At 37.8% G+C, this 20,528-nt stretch overlaps 1 protein-coding gene across 1 annotated transcript; it reads right to left on the minus strand.

Moving 5' to 3' along the window:
- Positions 1–493: 493 nt before the first annotated feature.
- On the minus strand, positions 494–20,501 carry HACL1 (2-hydroxyacyl-CoA lyase 1). Its single transcript, XM_052694544.1, has 17 exons — positions 20,364–20,501; positions 20,186–20,290; positions 17,435–17,475; positions 16,139–16,219; positions 12,119–12,191; positions 11,528–11,605; positions 10,450–10,544; positions 9,909–10,021; positions 8,335–8,470; positions 7,393–7,498; positions 6,271–6,354; positions 5,926–6,027; positions 5,155–5,309; positions 3,756–3,914; positions 3,351–3,458; positions 2,610–2,796; positions 494–2,213 (listed from the first exon to the last, which is right to left on the minus strand). The coding sequence occupies exons 1-17, from the start codon at positions 20,412–20,414 to the stop codon at positions 2,181–2,183; spliced, it is 1,707 nt and encodes a 568-aa protein (XP_052550504.1). The 5' UTR covers positions 20,415–20,501; the 3' UTR covers positions 494–2,180.
- Positions 20,502–20,528: the final 27 nt, after the last annotated feature.

Below are 20,528 nucleotides of genomic sequence, written 5' to 3' on the forward strand. Positions count from 1 at the left end.
TCTGTCCTTCATACAGTTTCATCTGCCTAACATCCCCCTTAGATGCAGCTCCATGGTGTAAAACAAAGCATCAAGCAGCTATGCCACATAAACAAAGCAGTACTAATGTCACTTCCCCTGTGAAGAAATCACATTCCATCTCTACTGAAATGTAGAATACGTATCCTTAGCTGTTACAGTGTAGAAGTTTGTATTATACCATGCATTAGTCTATTTAACAACTATCAGAAATTGTGCCAAATTCTTTTCTGAACTTTCAAAAGCTCAGTGACATCTAAACTGATATTATCACCTCTCCACAGTTTCTATTCTTTACTTTCCATTTTCCATCTGTCTAAACTATTAAAATGAACAGTGCATGCTATTGTGGCTATTCAACAAGATTTTCTACAAAGCCAACTTAAACTGACTTCTAACAGCTGACATAAAAAGCTGCTGTAATTCAAGTTAGTTCTATGACTCTATGATTCTATCATTAAAGAAGAAACACCAAGAAAATCACTTTTTATTGATTTAAAAAATATAAAACAAGAATCTCTGTATTTGCTTATCTAATACAAATGATCTCCCCTCCGACCAGTCCCAGCATTATCTTTTACAGACATTCTGAATCACGACAATGCAGTGTGTTTAATTGCTGCAACATATTAAAATCAATTTGTGGAGAGCATGAAAGAAGAATGAAAGAAAATCTGTGACAAGATCCAATGTCATTCCACATTCCCTGCAGAAGGCCCCACAGAACAAAGCTCTCCTGTCTTATTCATGAGTTGCATCTCCTCAGTGGATTTTATCTTTTTGCAGTTCTTACCCATCCTGTGGATATTACCTTCATAGACCCAAGTACCCATGCAGCACTATGAATATCACCAAACACATTGCACGTATAATCTTATCTCCAGTGATCTGCAGCGATCTTTGTCTTGTGAGAAGTGTGTGGAGATAATGCTGCTTAACAGTAATCCACAGCCTCCTGCCAGGCCCAGACTGAAGTTTAAGAACTCAGGTTCGCTTTTTACAGCAAACCTAACTGTAGTCAAGGATCTCATGCCAGCCCAGTCCCTATCTTCATTCATCCAAATGTCTTTGATTGGTTAAGCAACACTTAATGTTAGTGAAATAACTGACAGTGAAGACACCAAAACCCAATCAGAGCCAGAATTTTCTCTTATACATCTATAACAACAAAGAACCTCCCAGTGCATTTAAGAACAAATGAAGTAAACTGCTTGGTAGTGTACTGCAGAAGTATAGTTGCTGTAGGTCACTGTGACAGAAACACAGAGAAAAAGCTCCTTTTAAAGCGTGAGCTCTAGTTCAGGTTGCCAGATGCAACAACAGTTGAAGATGCAGTAGATACAGCCTCAAGTAGACCAATCTGCCCTCTTCAAAATCTCAAACTCAAGTGCAATAGACAAAAATCAGTCCTTACCACAGAATTGCAGGGGTTGGAAGGGACCTCAAGAGATCATCAAGCCCAACCCACCCATGCTAAAGCAGGGACCCTACAATAGGTCGCACAGATAGCTGTCCAGATGGGTCTTAAGCATCTCCATAAAAGGAGACACCACAGCCTTTCTGGGCAACCTGCTCCACTGCTGCATCACCCTTACAGTAAAGAAGTTATTTCTGACACACTGCTTCTACCTACAGTAGAAGCTAAAAAATCATCATGTAAAATCATTAAGTGACTGTTTCCCCAATTGGCTCCAAAGCACAATTATTCCAATGAGCACTTGCACAATACTTCATCTCAGTAATCACAGGATAAGGTCTCAAAACAAGTAGCATCAGTTAAAAACGAAGCTACTCTAATTCCAGACTGCCTAAAATTTCTACATTTCTAACAGTGTAAAACTGTCAGCATACTCTCTTCTTCCAGAACGCCTAAAATTTTAATTCACAAATCTTGATGACCATAAGTTTGAGTAAATGAAAAGTTATGCAGCCTCATCATCCGTATTTTCTGTGCAGTCTGCTAAGGGAGTCTGATATACATTGAAATGTGTCCTGTTCACTACACAGTTACTTAATTTCATCATTTAAAGATTACTCTGATATCAATTTTTAATTTCCATTTTGTTCCACTGTTTACGTAAGAGTTGCATTGTTTCCTCTTCCAGAAACAAATTTAGTTTTGCTTCACGCATGTCTTGCACCATGGCCAACTTCATCTTCTTTTACAGGTTAGAACGAGTAAGCCAGGGAAATTCCTGGAAGCAAAAAAAACCCAAAACAACAATAGAATAAAATATGCATCAGAATGGTTACACAGTAAGAGAAATAGGATACAAAGATGTATTAACTACCAGATGGAATCTACTTCACAATGCCTGATCACAAAAAAAGATATCCCCTTTTGTCAAGAGGGAAAAGGAACAACTGCTACTTCTGGTAACAGTAAAGAGACTGAGTTTTGGTAAGAGCCAGTGAAGAAAAAAAAAAAAAAAACAAGGAAAAAAGACAACACAGTGTAAATCTCCCATATCTGAAGAGAATCTTTTTGCCTTGCAATCACCTCAACGTTCTCTGCAGCTTTTGTGATGCTTCCTAAGTACTTAAGATGTATCCCCACATGAAGCTCACAAAAAAATTGAAGACATAAATACCTGTTTCTTTCTTTCAGACTGTGGATCAATCATTACATTTATAAGAGAAGGTGCTCGCTTGTCAGCCAAACTTGCTTTCACAGCATTCTGCAGTTCTTCTGGTGTATTAACGAAGTATCCTTTACCACCAAAGGCAGACATAACTTGCTCATAGCGTGCATTTGGAAGGAGGGAAACAGGAGGTACACTGTGAAGAAATAGAAACCTCTGATAAAAGGCAGGGAAGAGTTGCCAGATTGACAAATTTAATTACTTTAGCACTGATTTTCAAGTATGAGATTATTATTGTTCCAGCCTGATAAATTCTTCTGGGCTAGAGGAGTGTGTTTCCTATACCACTATTAGGCTGCATTTTAATCTGGAGACACTCATCAGCAGTCTTTTAGCCTAGTTCCCCCTGTACAGGGAAGTCCAATGTAGACTTGAAACAAAAGCCTCAGGTAGTTTTGGAGATGACTGGCATGTTGGAGGTTGACCAAATATGAACTCCATACCATGGAACTTGAACCTGAGATGACAAACAGAGTGTACAATTTCTCTGCCATACAGTTGTCCAAATAGTAGTCTGGAATATTAGTTCCTCGCCTTTGGTAACAGGTTCTTATTTACATGAACTTACCCCAAGGCTCAATTAACTTCATGAAAAACTTCCATCTGGATCACAAAGCATTAAAAGTGAACAGAATGACCATTATGGCCACTTCTACTTTAATTAACAAGACATACTTAGAAGTCATTCACCTTGTAACAGGATCTCCGTACTGTAACATCTCTTTCCAGCTGCCTGCATCCAAACCAGTGTAGATCCCATTGTTGTTTACTATGATAATCAAGATTGGCAAGTTGTACCTACAAAGAGATGTATTTGGAAGAATTAGGAAATACCTGTGCCTTTTCATAAGGCATTAGAAGTATTCCTTTTTAGTAAAAATAAGATGATTAATAGAATATACATATATATCTATCACATCAATCTGAAAAATCATCTATTCATCACATGGCAGAACAGAAAAACTACTCTGCATATTTTCGGGTTGTTTTCATGTGTTTTTAAGCGCACCCTGTCTAATAGCAGCATCTCAGCCTTCTAGTTTAATTGATACTGGCAATGTATGAAGAAGGCATCTCTGAGCAAAAAGCAGTTACCTGCAAATGGTTTCCACTTCCATCCCAGAAAATCCAAAAGCACTGTCTCCTTCTATGCAGACGACTCGCTTCTCAGGTGTTCGGTCTTTGGCCACCAGTGCAGCTGCTATGGCAAAACCCAGTCCAACTCCCATTGTTCCAAAAGTTCCTGCATCAAGCCTAAGGGTGAGAACACACAATTACTTTCCAAGTTAACTACTCAAGTTTTACTTCAACTTTTAATAATTCCTCACAGATTATTAAAATAATGTCTCAAACATATGTACAGAGATACCAGACATATGTATGATAATAGTCAGTCAAATATCAGATAAGACTGCAAATGTCTTAAAACAAACATACCAGAACTAATTAAAACTGAGAACTATTATACACCAGTAGTATTCCAATAAAGAGAGTCTATTCTTACATGCTCCTAACTTGCATAGTAACAATATTTCAAAAACCATTTGGTTACTCCAGAGATAGGCAGACTACACGAAATCTTTCTATATTTAATTCCTTGAAAATTTAGTCTGAAGGCCATCAATTAAATAATGCTGTCCAAACTTCAGCCTTCTGTTCAACTTTAGAAATCAAATTGCAGTCTGCAATTAAGTTAGATCATTTCAATCAGAAGCACATAATGGATACAAAAGAAGAACTAGATTATTCTAGGATTAGCTTTTAAAATTTGCTTTCAGATATGTCCGATCCCCTATGAAAAAGGCAACAATTAACATTATTGTGTCCTTATTTATGAAAGGAGGAAAAAAATGTAAACTCTTCCCCAACTTAACTGGAAGTAAGCTTCGTTGGTCAGTTGATTAGTTTTTGTTTTGCTTACAAATAAATATTTTTAGGGTCACTTAAGACTTCAGTGCTAATTTCACAAAAAAGGCTCTAAGCTTCCCAGTCACATCAGAAGCATCACTTCAACAGTCAGAACTTGCTCTTCCCCTTCCTGTTCAAAAAAATAGCACTTAATTCCCACTTATAATTATCATAAGTTTGGGATAGCTGTCCATAAAATGACATACCCATGCTTTCAAATTTGGGTGACTACATCTTAAGCATGCAGATTTGCATGAAAGTATGCTCAATATATAACACCATTTTCAAAGTGAGGTCCTTCCTCTTACGCTTTGCCTGGCGTTTTTTTTCCCCGTTTGTTGAAGTGTTGTTTCAAAGAAACTAGAGAAACTATCACTCTTGTGTTGCAAACTACACAGACAGATCATGGAAAATGATTACAATCTACAGAAGGACATTAGTATAGGTGTGTATGACCTTCTCCAACATACGTACATTTATTTTACTTAGAGTCTTAAAAAGCATGACAGAAATTCTGGACCACAGTGCTTTTGTTTTATATATAAATCTAGTCTGTTGAGCCAGCACAACAAGGAAAATATCACACCTTTGACGGGGATGATAGTTAGGAAGCATAGTTCGCCCGATGTCCATGGTGTTTGCTCCTTCGCTTACCAAAATGCAGTCCTTGGGTATCAGTTCTCTGATGTGATGAAAGACTGTGTAATAATTCATGGGCAGGGATTTTTGTAATGCTAAATCCTTAAAAATAAAAGAATCTAGAATAAGGTGAAGAACTGAGACATGTAAATAATACTATGGAAATAGAAATGTACTATGTTAGGTAGGGATGAAGTTATTTGGACTTCCATGCTATACTTCCAGGTCTGCTTTACCTATTCTGGTGACATAATATATTTATCTGAGGCTCACTGTGGTCAGCAACCTGCTCCCTTGGCTGGCAGTTTAATCTGAGAGATGCATGATTTTTTTTTTTTTTAACCACATGTTCCACTGCTGATCAGCATAAACACTGTCATCTGTGCACTGGGAGATAGTTCTGAAGGGTGATCTGCTGCCATTAATCTACTTAAAAATCCACTTTGGAAAAGTGCATCTGAACATGCAGAATACAAGTTGTATAAAGCTAGACACATTCTAAGTGTCTGTGGCATCTTGGCATAAAAGCTATTTGCATCTGACATAGATTATGCTGCCACCAGCCTTGCTAAACAGCACAGTTACAGAGGAAAACAAAGAATGAATCCATTCTGTGTGATGTCCAAAGTAAATGAGGAGTTTGAGTACAGAGCAGTGATAAAACTGTGTATCAGTCCCTCTTAAAGTGAGAAAATGGATTTGTTTAACATAATACTACCTTTGATCTTTCCTCATTGTTCAGCATTTTCTCTCTTAGTCTCTTCCACCACTCTGAATTAGAGGGATATTTCAAGGGTCTTTTGCTGAATTCTTCTAAAAGCTGGAAGAATATTTGAGATGATGTAGATTTCTTTCAACGTATTTAAAAATACCACACACATCAAGAATGTTATGCCTGCACAAATCAGAATCTTTACCACTAAACCAGATGCAAAGCATGAAAATGTTGCACAAAAAAAAGGCTTCTTCTTGGTTTTTTTTTTTCTTTTTTTTTTTTCTTTTTTTTTAAATTATGTAAGAGACAACTACAGGAAAAACAGGAAGAAATCAGACATTACATTACCTGCTTAGTTACGGCGTTTATATCACCTAATAACATTGCAGCTGGCCTCACATTATTCCCCATCTCTTCTGCACAAATATCAATCTGTATTTCAAGAAGAAAGACTACCATTAACTCAAAGATATTAAAGGGATATTTTTTTTCCCCAATTCAAGTGAGGAACATTGTCTGACTCTCTTTATACCTTGTTCTGGCCAGATAGTCTTCTTTCTCTTTCACTGAAACAACATCAGGAAGTTTTTTATTGAAAATAAAATTTTAATATCCACCTTTGACAGTTAAAAACCAACTAAAAATGAGCTTGAAAAGTATTTTTAAGAAAAAGATTTATTTTTATTTTTTTTAAGAAAAAGAAAACATAAAAAGATATATTGATTTGAAAAGTCAAAAGGAATTCTACTTTAACATTTGCTACTCCTCGGGAAACCGAGATAAAGCTCCAGACCACTGCAAGCTGGAGAGGCACATCAAAATAAGCCAACTACTTCTCAGTCATAGACTCTTACAAGAGAAGATTTTGAGGGCATAATCAGTTTAACAACTTTTCTATGAGCTGGCACACTTCCAAATAATTAATTGGTTAAACAGCCTTTCCTTCTCTTTTCCCATGAGCATTACTGAGTGACTGAGCTGTTGCAAAGACTGACTGACTCTGAATCTGAAGCTAATTGTATTTTGAAAAAATCCAGCTGAGGGCAGTCAAACAGTGAGAAAGGTTTCAAATTTCAGGACAATTTGTTTTCAATCACTGAAATTCCAGTGCTCCAAATATCACATACACATCATGAGTCTAATCCTACATTAGTCAATTCCACACAAGCATCTGCTCTTCCCACGACACCAACACCAGGTCCTTAATAGCTGGAAAAACTCTGTAATCGTTTTTTGAAAAAATGCAAGGAAGTAAAAACTAAATAAAAATTAAAGAAATCAGAACTATTTCTACAGAACTACCACACCTATATGCACTGTCTAATGCACTAACTAATGCACTCAACTGCACTGTCTGCATGGCAGTATTTTTCACATGAACTATGCTACCAAAATAATTAGCAAAAACTACTGTAGGCAATGCTGGAACACAGAGGACATCCTTTAACTGACAACTGTTTTCTTCCTCACCTGAATAACCTTTACATCTTGTCGGAACCTCGGTGGAAGTCCAAAATGCAAAATCCAGTTCAACCTCGCACCAAGCAAGATGATTACATCAGCATGTAGTAATGCCCTACCAAGGTAAATAAGAGAATTAGATGGAAGAATTATTGATAAATTTAACAGTGTTTTCAAAATTACAAGTAATCCTAACCATCACAGTAAGCACAAGAATATACATAGGTTGCTTAGAAAGTAATTTCTATTTATATCCATGGAAACTACAACAGATGCAAAGAGCAGTAGAACACTACACGACAGAGCAAGATCTCAGCTACAAAACACTATTTTTGACATAGTTACCACCATTAGCCATGCATTTTTGCCCGCAATGGACGTGAGCCTGCACACTGTGCTCATAGACATCTGCACCAGCAGAAGTGACCCACTGTTTATGAACAGTGTTTTGCCACCCACCATCTCACTGTGCTGAGTGCTGACATCCACTGCTCCCCACTTCTGTTCTTGTAAAAGGTGTACTGCAAACACCATGCAAATATAGCAGATAGCAGAACTTGAGCTGCAATATGTGCTTCTTACGCTTCTGTTTAAGGTGTTAAAATAAAAGCCTAATAGTTTTTTTAGACCACTAAGCTAAGTATTTCAGATAAACTGCTCATCAGTTTCCTTTAACGTCATGAAATGCATGATAACAACATAGGTTTTATTAGCTACAGAATATTATCTCTCAGATGAATTATCTTCCTGGCCAGCATTTTAAGCATTGTCAGAAGCAATACACCTCAATTTGTTGCTTCTTTTCAAGCAAGATCCTCAGAGCTCTATAATGAAGTATAAAATATAGCTGAAACAATTTCTTATGTATACATTTTGTCTTCCCTGGAATTTATAAACCTCCCCAATTCCCAGTTGTTTCCTCAGATGTTAGAAGTCTTGCTTTATACTTACGTGGATCTTGCTGCAGCTACACAATTTGGATGGTTATCAGGAACTACTCCTTTTGCCATTGGTGTAGGCAAAAAAGGCAGTCCAGAAAGGTCCACAAACTTTCTGACGTTGTTTTCAGCACGTGAATAAGCAGCACCTGAATGAAACAAAAGGGATGCTTAACACTACAGAAACCTACTGCATCCACCTGAATTTCAATTAGATTACATTAGTGGCAGAAAAAGTAGTACTTCCCGTTATGAAAGCTGTCTGCTATTTTTCACTCTGGAAAACTCAAAAGATAACACACCAAAAAGGCATTTGGTTTCACATTTCCCATAGGTGAAGTTCTATATTACAGTACAGAGAGCTCTGCAGCAACAATGGGAGATGGCATTTGTGTCACATCATGTCCTTTCTTGCTTGCCCTCTTTATGGCCCTGTATCACAAGGTGTTATAATGATTTACCCCAGCAGGTCTACGGTAAGTCTTTAATAAAAACAGGAGAAGCTCAAAAAAGATTTGAAGACAGGTATTTGTGCATACATTTACTGTGGTGCTTTCTGCAGTACAAACAGCTGAATTAAGGTTGCCCAGACAGCTGAGAATTGACTGGTCCCTGTGCCATTGCTTAAGTCCAAGAGTTTGTGCTAACAAGAACATATATAAAAGAATATCTGGACACATCTGTTGATTACATTTGAAGAAGAAACAGCATTTCTCAATTGCTGACATCAACAAAACACACTGAGCTTTCTACCTATCACAGAACACCCGTTAATTCACATGTATCAAGTCAGAAGAAGGAAAATACAAACTAACCTCTTCTGAAATACTATCTACTGTTTCACTACCTAATTAATAATAAGACCCATCTAATCTCAATTATTTCAGTTTCTGGTTAAACACAGAACCTTTTTCTGAGATTCAGATTATTCCAAAGTCTGAAGGAGAACTGTGTGGGTGAAATTAGCTGGTTATTTCAGTTCTACTGCACCCTAATGAACTCATATCTTTCATAGAAATGCCCCTGCATGGATTGACATTCCAGAAGAAGTGACTAAAATAAGTGAACCAGCACAGAAAATAATTATCCCCTGTCTTTAGGGACACTCCTCTTTCAGAAATGAAATACACTGGCAGAGTACGATGGAAAATCTACGAAGCAGCAGTAACAGCAACATCTGCTGTGCTGCTTCATGACAGACAGCCTGGCACTTGCAGTAAGTCCACATGGGAAAGTGACCTTTGGTTAATTTGTTTCTTGACAATAGTAGAGAATATCACTTCTGTATTCTGATACAATTTGCCTGGAACTTTCGAACTTCCTGTACTGGTTCTACAGTTAAGAACACAGTTATCTGGTTGTTGGTTTTTTTTTTTTTTTTTTATTTTTTAAAACTTGTATTTCATAAGTTGATTCTTCTTTTAACATAGATGAAAAACAGAACAAAATAAAATGCTTTAAAAAAAAAAAAAAAGATGATTTGAACGTCAAATTTCAATGTTTTTATGTAGAACGTACAACGGAGGGGAAAAGAACTATCTTTAGTCATGGCTCTCATCCTGCACTTACACAGTCAAAGCATACTACCTTTTCCAATGATTAGCAAAGGCTGCTTGGCATGAGCAATGATAGATGTTGCTTCAGATACAGCAGAGTGCTCAGCTGTGCTGATGGGAGGTGGTGGGCAGCATTCTACATACCTGGAAGCAGGTAAAAAAAAAAAAAAAAAAAGAAAAAAAATCAAAACAAGGAATAACAAAAAATAAAACCGACTGCTTAGCACAAAAGTCCCTGCACTGCCCACAGAATTTATCAGAACAGGACAAGCATATCTTTAAAACAGATTCTGAAGTTTTTGTTGCTACTTGCACGAGTAAAGAAACATACATCAATCTGTGAATCTCTGAAACGATGCGACTAAGACACCATCACAGGAATTTATTTATTTTCACACATTTCAACATAAACTACAATCCATATTACATGCTATAACTGAAAGTTAAAATTCAAGGCTGAATTTTTGATGTTATTATTGCTGCCTTATAGTAAAACATTTAATCTCTTGTTATCTTTTTCCTAAGGCAAAGTAACTTAAAACTACAGGAAACTAAATGTAAGCTGTACGCACTTGACAGAGCTCTTATTCACCTGAAGATTCACAAAATCCCCAGGTATGTCAATGTAACAGGAACCTGGGCGGCCATATATACTGGTTCTTACAGCCTAGAAAAAAAGATGATCAGAATTTTAACCACTGTTTGAATGGCTGTTAGAAACCTCTAAGTTTGAAGATCACAGTCTGCAGTGAAGGAACACGCTATTTAAGATTACTGAATCATCACAGGGAAAATTCCCTTCGATTGTTTTATACCAACAATTTAAGGTTTGATTGTTATTTACATTTCTGTCTGTGAACAGCACTAGATTTATATTCTTTAATTAATTTGGCATAAGACAACTGTATTATAAGCAGTTGTATTTGGAAACACTAAAGTAAACTTTTATGCTGACTTTTTATTTCAAGTAGCATGAACAAAGGAAAAAAACAAGACGACTATCTTCTATTACGTTCTCAGTTCTTCTGTTACAGGTAAACACTCTGCTGAATTTGCACTTCTGAAAACAGCTACGATGCCTGCAGAATTTAGGCTGACGTGGTTGAAGCGTTACTACAGAAATAAGAGACTTTCCTAACTCTTTCTGAAGCAAAAAGATAAGAACCTTTCTTTCTCTCATGCAGACACAAACAAAAAAAAGCCAGCAAACAAGCGAAAAAGACGCTCCCAAAACTAAATGTAACCATCTTCACCCCCATTGCTCCAAATCTCCTTCACATAATGAAAGCACTTCATAGAAGAGCCTGAGAGCTAACAGAGCTGAAGTTTATGGTGTTGTATTTCTAGTTCTTGCACATTTCCCTAGAAGCATTTCTCATAAAAATAAATATCAGACAGGACCAGCATCTATTCCTAACATATTCGATAGCGCTACCAATACAAGAACCTCTCTGGTTGTGATCTTACTCAGTTAACCACTGCCAAGCATTTGCGGGATCGAAGTAGTTGTAGTCACAACTTCACAAAACAAAGAAACAAAAAACCCAAAACACACAAGCAAACAAACGAAAACAACAAAAACCCCACAGACCTTATGCAGTAGGAGTCATCTACTTGGTGTTCTGCTGTTAATTCAGTACTTTTTCATACCTTTTCAATAACAGCAGGAATGACTTCCAGGCTGCTTGGACGGACAGACAGTTTGTTATACAGCCTAGCAGCTTCAACCTAAAGAAATGCATATAACCATTACACTGATTTATCAACGTAATTCAGTCTTTTCCAACTCGCTTCAACATGAATAAATTGAAAAAAGGTCAAATTAAAAGCAACAAGGTGTCAAATGCCACACAGAAAAATGCAGTTCCTCTTGTGGTATAAACTGGCAAGCTATACTTCTTCTTGAGGCTCTTACATATTTGTTTCCAGAAAGTGGTGTTTCTTTTTCTTGGAAAGTTTATTTTGCTTTCTTTCATCTCAGATGAGACAGACAAGGGTGATTTATCCCAGCTGAGAATCTAAAACCCAGCACGAATTCTAGCATGGCTGTGGACAAAGAAATTCCAATTGGTCCAGTGAAGTACACAGTGACAGTTTTAAACCAGTAGATGGAGCAAGTCAACAGTATTATCAAATCTGCTAGGAAATGCCAGCGTCTGGGATTGTTACTCCCATGCTAAGGAAAAATATCACCAGTTATTTAACTGAAGCCATTTTGGAGAAATGGAAATGTCTGCATACCTGTGGGAATTCCTGGAAAGCTCCCATGGTTTCCTGATTTCTGTCAGAAGAGCCTCCAATTACAATCAAAGGCCTAGGAAAGTATAAACATGCATACATATATTTTTATAACTGCACTCACATCTGCAAACTTACTTTATAATCAAATCTTAATATTGTTGAGACCTCAGCAGGAATAGAAAATGACCAGCATACTACAGGAGTAAATCCTAAACACAATGCTTGACTTCCTAGCATCCTTTGGTTCATCAGTTTGAGGACTTTCTGGCCATATGAGATGATTTCCATCTAGCATAAAAATTCTAAAATCTCATATTGGTAGCTACTTTAATTCATTTGGTAGCATTAGTGAGAAAATAGTTGGAGAGAAATGACATTTTCTCTCAACAAATACTAAGATTTGTTTGCAAGAGACACTGTAATGTGCAGAAACACTAGAACTGAGAAACACAGTAGGAAGTGATGTTTTCAGAATTAATTTTCTTTGCATACCACCTGGAATGCAACAGAAATTAACTGAGTATTTGACAGCTCTTCTCCTTGCATTCAGTTCTTACTTCAAAAAATCCCCAAAGACCAAGGAGACAAACAAAAACCTAACAGGTTTATAAGTGGCACTGTTCTTAAACTGGTTACAACTATGTGTGAAACGTGGTGCTAGCTTACAATATGAGTAATACATTCCACATTAAATCACTTTTGTTGTCAGTTCCACAAAACACAATCATTATCCCACGGTGAATAAAAATTGGCCTCTCATTGAGTTTGTACATCAAAACTGAACTTCCTGAAGTGCTAAATGCTGTATCAAGAAGAGAAAGCTCTCATATTAATTTGCACATTCATCCATACTGAACTGAAACACTGACCCAATGTTTCAAGCCTAGTTTTTCAGGCTCCTAAATGATTTCTCCTCAGACACAGCCTTTCCTTTGATTGCATTTACATATACAGGGCGTTAAGATGAAACATTAACAGCAGACTCGAAGCATAGCCCTATATTTAGACACTCCTAAGATTTTGGGATATGTTTATCTAGATCCAAGACTCATATTCAGACTATTGTCTGCCACAAATGAACCTCAGTTTGAATACCTGGACATGGTGAGATTAGAACTTCAGGCTGTGTCTCACTTCTGTTACAAATCCTTATGGAAAATGCATTTGGTGAATACTTTACAGATATTTTATTCCGCTGATGTACTGGTTGTTTTTTTTTTCCCCCCTCTCCTCTCAGCAAAACAATTACTTCTATCCATATACAATCAGTCTGTTTCACTGCAACAAACTTTACATTCCTTTCACTTCTCTTTTTCAATTCTTTTTATTTAAAAGTTCTCATAAATAAAACAAAATAAATTCTATTTAGGAGTAGTAGTCCCAATATACAATATACACATACAATGAAGAGAATGTTATATCTTTAACATGGCAAGCCCCAACAGTTATACTACAAAAAGATCTCGCTCTGCTTGAAATCTTAGAATCATAGAATCCTTGGGTTGGAAGGGACCTTTAAGGACCACCTAGCAATCCTGCAATGAACAGGGACATCCACAGCTACATCAGGTTGCCCAGGGCCCTATCCAGCCTCACCCTGAAAGTCTCCAGAGACAGGACATCAACTACAACACTAGATAACCTGTTCCAGTATCTTACCTCCCTCACTGTAAAAGACTTTTTCCTTATATCTAACCTAAATCTACCCTCTTTGAGCTTGAGTTACGTAACTGCAACCAGAAATAAAGGTTTCACTCTATGTGATCACCACACTATACTTCTGGTCCAACAGTATGCATTTGTAAGAGCAGTGCTTATTACTGCTAGTTAGATTTAATTAAGTCCAAAACAGTGAAGCAGGAAGAACAATGTCTACAATTAAACTAATAAGAGCACCAAGCATTATGGATTTGCAAATGAAGAACTTATGTAAACTGAAAAAACATTTCAACTGCAATCTCAGGTAAAGAACAGTATTGCACCATGCCAGTCTAATGAAATCTTAAAACTATTGCAAACTATTTTTTGCTGACTACTTTTACAGCCTGAAATACAAACACTTTTACTCCGAATGAGGCAGGAGAGAAGGTGGCAGAGCTGTAGGTAATTTTTAACACATTTTACCCTCGGAAATGTAGCTTACCAAGGCCACACTTGCAACCTAGTTGTCTTGATTTACATGCCTGACAGCTTGGTGGGACAAGCTTTCATGGTAAACTAAGGCACTTCTATTCAGTCAGTCAGTGTTTGACTTTCTTCCAGTCAATCCATAAGAGTTTTTTCACCTGAGAGGAGCTAAACAGAGGGGAATCAGAAGAATGGGTTTCCAGGCTTGAGGAGGATAACTCAGACTGAGCTTTAAGGACTATCACTTAGTTACTAAAGTCAGAACTGTTGGGGCCAGTTCAGCTATTAGCCCACTTCTGTGAGAAGCAAGTTGAAATTCAGATCACAGCAGCATGTCCCAAAACCAGGTATAATGCCATGGAGTCACAAGACACAACAGTGAACTCTAATCTTGCCCTACAATGAGGGGAGAATATTTGGGCCTATGTCCCTTTTCATGACAGACAATTAGACTGTATAACCACGCACCTTAGCATGTCTCGTGTTTTCATCATCACATTAAGCAGCTGCTACTGAATGAAGTGATCCTCTCCTTCCTGGCTTCTCTTCCCTTCTAACACCTTATCTCCTTAACGCTTGACCAAGTCTCCATGCTGTGTCCAGTGAAACAGACTAGAAACCTCATCAGTAAACTCAACAGAAAAATCACTGGTCTTCCTCTCTGAAGGAAAGCACCATGTCTTTCGCCAGGAATGCCAACTGAAAAGGTGAAAACACTTTTGAGACTCTAACATTCAGTGGAAGCTCTGAATAATGAAACAGCCAAGGAAAGTTACCTTCATAAAGCTGAATTTAGCTCTCATGTATGCTTATTTCTCTCCCTGAGGCACGTAACAGGCAAAAGGCAAGACTGGTGGTACTAATGGAAAAATGCCTGTTCAAAAATTGTGGTTTGCTCAGTGAAAACCCATCTCCTTTCTACTACAGTGTCTTCAAGTAAACATCAAGTAAAGTCACTCCCTCATCCTTTTGCCAAGAATAGAGGCTTACACAAGATGAAGTTGGGTAAATAGAGCTTATCTCATACAAAAATCAGCTTGAGTGAAAAGAGCAACATGTCCTGTAAACTCATCAGCAAGCACCATAAACACTTCTTCTTATTGCCAAATTCATGACTGTTCAAAAGAAAAACTTATTTATCTGAAGTCACATAGGGATAGCAAAACTTTGGTCAATAACTATTGACAAATTACAAAAAAAAAAAAATTCTGAACACTGCAGAACTTTTTTCAGTGTCAGAGACTTTGTTTATTTGAGCTCCCATTACCAACCCTCCCTTTCCAATCAGCCATTACAAACCTATTTCTCCAGGTCACACGAACATGGTGTTACACAGCTTCTGCCCAAGTACTTCATGCAGCATTCTCAACAGTTTTTAAGGGCAGACCAGCTAAGGTTGCCACATCTCAGTGAAGGTTTGTGGGAGTAAATGCTGTTGCCCTATACCATCTGATATATACCATATATATTGCTCTGTGTGGGGAGCAAATGCAGATTTTAACAATGCAGTTGTCAATTTGTTCATGCATGAAATATGGAAAATAGAGTAATTCATGAGCATTATGGCTCTCAAATATAGAAAAAACTCTGAAATTCTTCCAAAACTCAGTAAAGCGTTACAGGCTGTATCTTACCTTCATTTTCAAATGCATCCATGTAATAAGGTATATTGATAGACTTTTCAATAAAAACATACTAGGATAGGACAAAAAGGAAAACTTATTCATGAGGATACAAAAAGCTGAACTAAGTTACTTTTAGGGGGCACAAACGAAGAATTCACTACTCGCTACCTACAAGAAGAAAAGAAGGTCATATACTAAATAGTGCAGAGCTCAATATCTACACCAAATGACAGTGAAGAGTTTTAAAGAGAAAGTGGAATTAAATTACCAGCAATTCATGGTTGCATTTGCCATCCCACCAAGGGTATGTAAAAAACCTGGACCAGAAACTACAAGACATACTCCCGGCCTGGACAGAAAAATAAAAAAGAAAGAAAAAAGGAAAGTGAGTACAGTAAACATCCAATTAATCACAAACAAAAATTAGTAAGATGTTGAAAAATAAGATATTAAAGTTCTATTCATGTTGTCAAAATGCATGAACAACGTGGGATTTGTAGGAAGGACTAATAATGCAATCAAAAATTATTTATCTTTACCAGTGCAAATAAACAAGCATGGGAACAGTTGTCACGTGCTATCCACAGACAGGTCCAAAACATATGGTGGCTTATCATACTAAGCATCGTGATTACGCAGCACTTTGTTTTTTTTTATTTAATGCCTATGTGGAATTCGGTAAGCCACCTAAGTTGTCTCAACTCCACTTAAGCACTGGGTATCAACAAAAAGAGCTCACGAGGAGAGACAAGGATCTGACTCAAAGCAAACTTTATTATAGTCTAAATCAAGCACAGGCATGTCTTATTCCAGATAAGGAGATAATCATTCTTAATTACTGGGCATTTTCCAACAGTCCTGTGGGCTATGTAGATATGAGAAGAAGAAAAAAAGAAAAGCTTATTTCTAGAGGATTACTGAAAGGAAGAAAAACCTCAAAACAGTTCTAATATTTGCAGATAGGAAAAGGATTGATCATCTGCATCAAGTCTGCATTTGTAAATGCACACTAGTTGCTGACTTCAGGAAAAAGTCCATAGGATACCCAAACAGCAATACCCTTCATTTCACAGGCCACAGAATGCTTCCCAGCAGTGCTAAGAGCAAAATGCAGAAGAGGAAAATCCAGCATTTCGCGTCAGGAGAAGCACATGATAAACAGGCAACCATGTAATTAGTCTCTGTATCAACAAGGTGTTTGTTGAGTGATATGACAAGACGAAGGTATGGCAGAGCAAGTCTACCAAGTTGCAACAAACAATGGCTGTTAGTTCTGCCCTTCATACCAGCAGTGTTAAACTACTCATAAGAAACCAAAAGAGAAAAATTTAAGGCAGTTATAAGATTCACAGTATTACACGACTTTTAGCATCTCTTTGTTCCTGCCCTGAATTGTACCAATACTGATAACTGTATTGACAAATAGTTTAAAACTGATGTTTCATTTTAATTGCTCTACATCTGCACACACTAAAAAAACCCAACTCCAAACCAAGCTTCTGTTGAATATAATATAGTTGATACAAATTATATCATTATAAATGTTGATAAATATAGAATTTACCTGCCAGTCAAATATCCAACAGCAGATGCAGCGTAACAAGCCTATGGAAAATATTGTGGAGTTATACAGTTATTATTAACACGTGCACATTTCATGGTATGTAAATAACATTCAACAGCAGTACTGAAATTAAGCAAGTAAAGATGTTTCCCTGATAATTACAGCTTAAATAGAATTTCAAGCAGCCCTTTGCCCTTCCCTTTACAAAGATGTGGTAGAATCGTTGAATATCTCAAGTTGGAAGGGACACTACAGACCATCAAGTCCATTAACCTTAAAATTAACATGAGCAAGAAATGCAGGTAGAACAGATACAGGCACTGGACTTCAAATTTGAAACTACTCATGTTAACACTGGGTTTGAAAGATAGTCAAAGCAGAGGATTGCTGTTCTTAGACAAGGAGGGTTTAATTAAATACTAGCCTGTTTTCAACTCAAATACAAGTAAACTTATATAACGTAACTAGTAAACTAGATTTAAGTGTTTTTGAACACACTGGTCCAGTAAAAACAATACTGACATGTCAAGGAGCAGCCCCTGCAGCCCCTTATGCTAAATGTACTGGGACTGGCAGTAGGACTTCCAATCAGTGTGTTGCAAAACCTTGCTGCACCAACCTGAGCTTCATGCTTAGTACGTGATGTCAGATTCTATTGCAATGAACAGATTAATTACAGGCCTTGAAAATATGGCCTTTCAACCTACAGGTTGAAAGCAGGGGTCCCAGAATAGTAAACAACTATGCTGATGGCCAATTACTGGCCAATGCAGAAGTGCTGCTTTGAGAGCTGGGGAGGCTGTGCTTTTGCTTTAGAAAAAGTGGCAGTGCCTCAGCTTAGGAAAATAAAAGCTTGGAAAAAAAAAACCCAGATGTGTAACAGGGAAGGCACCTGTCCTGACCTGAGAAATTAACACCCATCCAGTACTGCACTGTCCATAGTCCAGACAGGAAGGCCAAGGGTTCTAAACTGTTCAAAGGCTGAAAAATTGTACAAAATGAGATCGTGAATCCAATGGGGGTTGAAAACAGAGGTCTGTTTTGCTTCCTTCCTTTTACTGGAAGATTCTCAAGAATTCTCAAGATTCTGCCAATCCTTGGCAGCTATGAGCATCTGCACTAGCTACAGTATATTGGATACTCATGACATAAATAGGATATGATTCTCAAAATCAGACTACTTTAAGTATCTAGTGATAACTATTGTTAAAGAGATAAACATTACCAATGTGTGTTAATGAATAGGGGTTTTTTTGTTGTTGTTGTTTTTTAAGTTTAAAACTAACCTATCAATCTTCTGAATCTATCACAGCAATCTGTAATTACTCAGGCAAGGACTCACGCCCCTACTGAGTTGCAACATAACCACCCAGTGTTCAAGGGCCAAGTGGGACATGAGTTAAACTACTACTAGCACATACGTACCATGTTGCAGGCCACGGGAGATTAGCTGCAAATAATTGACAGTGTCAACGAGCTTTCAACTTCATGCTTTAGTCTGATATTTCTAATCTAACAGTTTATTCTGCAAATGTGCTTTTGCTACAGCTAGTCTTAAAATGAGGTGTGCATCTGATTTCCATACATCTCAGATTACAGACATCTACCTTTACCTACACAGGAAGTACAGAGCTGTACACACAAGCACCACAACAATACAACAAATAAACTTGGACAACTAGAACTATGATGCATAAATACTAAATGTACACTGAATATATTGTGTGTACAAGGATCTTGCTCTCTTCACTGCTAAATTCTCCACTGAGGACAATCAAGAAAACAAAAACCATCACAAGATGCCATTAAAGAAATCTCAATATTTTGACACTGCAGCAAGTCTTTGTAATATTGTTCTTCCCCTAAGCAAAAATATCTCACTATTTACTGGAAGTAAATGGAATATTTTTGCTGAGAGTGGTGAGGCACTGGAACAGGCTGCCCAGAGAGGTTGTGGATACCCCATCCCTGGAGATATTTAAGGCCAGGTTGGATGGAGCCCTAGCAATCTCATCTAGCAGATTGCATCCCTGCTTAAGGCGGGGGGGTTGGGACTTGATGATCCTCGATGTCCCTTCCAACCCAAGCCATTCTATGATTCTACTATTTATAGAGAAAGATGTTTCTTGTCTTCTTTGTTCTCAGAAAATAGTCTAATAAGCAGTGATAAGTAGGAAAGCATCTAATTTAGCAGTGCAAAGCAATCTTCTCTGTTAATTACAGACACTACTACTAATTTTAATCATGTTAATAACTAAAACTGAAGTTAGAATAGCTGCTAAATGACCTATGGGAATATAAAGAATATCAAATTCCTAATCCTTCAAAGGAACCAAATGTACCTTTAAAACATGACGGTATGTATTTGCCTCTCATGTTAGAGACTGATCTTCCACATAGAGGCACATATTCCTCTCCGGGTCCTCACACTCATTAATATAACAATGCTGGGGTTAGACAGCAGAAAGACACAGCTCATGGCCACTTGGTTCAGGAGAGAAAGAAATGTTTTGTTCTCTACTGCCAGCTAAAGAAGACTGACAAGAACACAGGTGAAAATCCAAGCAGGGAAAGCTGGCAGGCCACCTGTGAGCCATCCAGGAGCAATCTATGAGCAATTCTTGAAAACCAGGTATAAGCTTGATGTTGCTGGGAAATAAAACAAAAACCAAACGCAAAACCAGCGTCATGCCATCAAAACAGTCCCTTAGGCTAACTCGTGACACCTGGGATCTAAGCTGGCATACTTACAGCCTGCTCGTTTCTCATCCCTATGTACTTGATTCCGGCTGCCTGTGCCGCAACTGCCACCTCAGTGATCGGAATACCGACAACGCCGAACATGTACTCGACATTCTAGAACGGAAACGTTAGAGATCAGAACGACTCCCAAAAGACGGCTTAGAAAGCATAAGCCCCACGCTCTTACTTGCGCCCTGAGAACCTCAGCGATAAGCTGAGCGCCGCTGAGCTCCTCCATGCTGCCGCTCCGACACAGCAGGAAGACGGAGCGCCGCAGGCCGCCCGGTAACCAGTAGGCCACCCAGCCAATGAGGCAGCGGAGGAGGCGGGATTAAAGGAGACGAGTCTCCGC

Source organism: Tympanuchus pallidicinctus, unplaced genomic scaffold (assembly GCF_026119805.1).
Source record: "Tympanuchus pallidicinctus isolate F22 unplaced genomic scaffold, pur_lepc_1.0 scaffold3, whole genome shotgun sequence".
NCBI classification, from domain to species: Eukaryota; Metazoa; Chordata; class Aves; order Galliformes; family Phasianidae; genus Tympanuchus; species Tympanuchus pallidicinctus.

Coding starts and splice junctions, on each gene's coding strand:
- HACL1 (XM_052694544.1), bottom strand. CDS start 20,414: ATGGAGGAGCTCAGCGGCGCTCAGCTTATCGCTGAGGTTCTCAGGGCG. Junction 7,499..8,334: donor GTAGCTGCAGCAAGATCCAC/GTAAGTATAAAG, acceptor TTACCTTGGTAG/GGCATTACTACATGCTGATG. Junction 2,797..3,350: donor TACGGAGATCCTGTTACAAG/GTGAATGACTTC, acceptor ATTTCTTCACAG/TGTACCTCCTGTTTCCCTCC.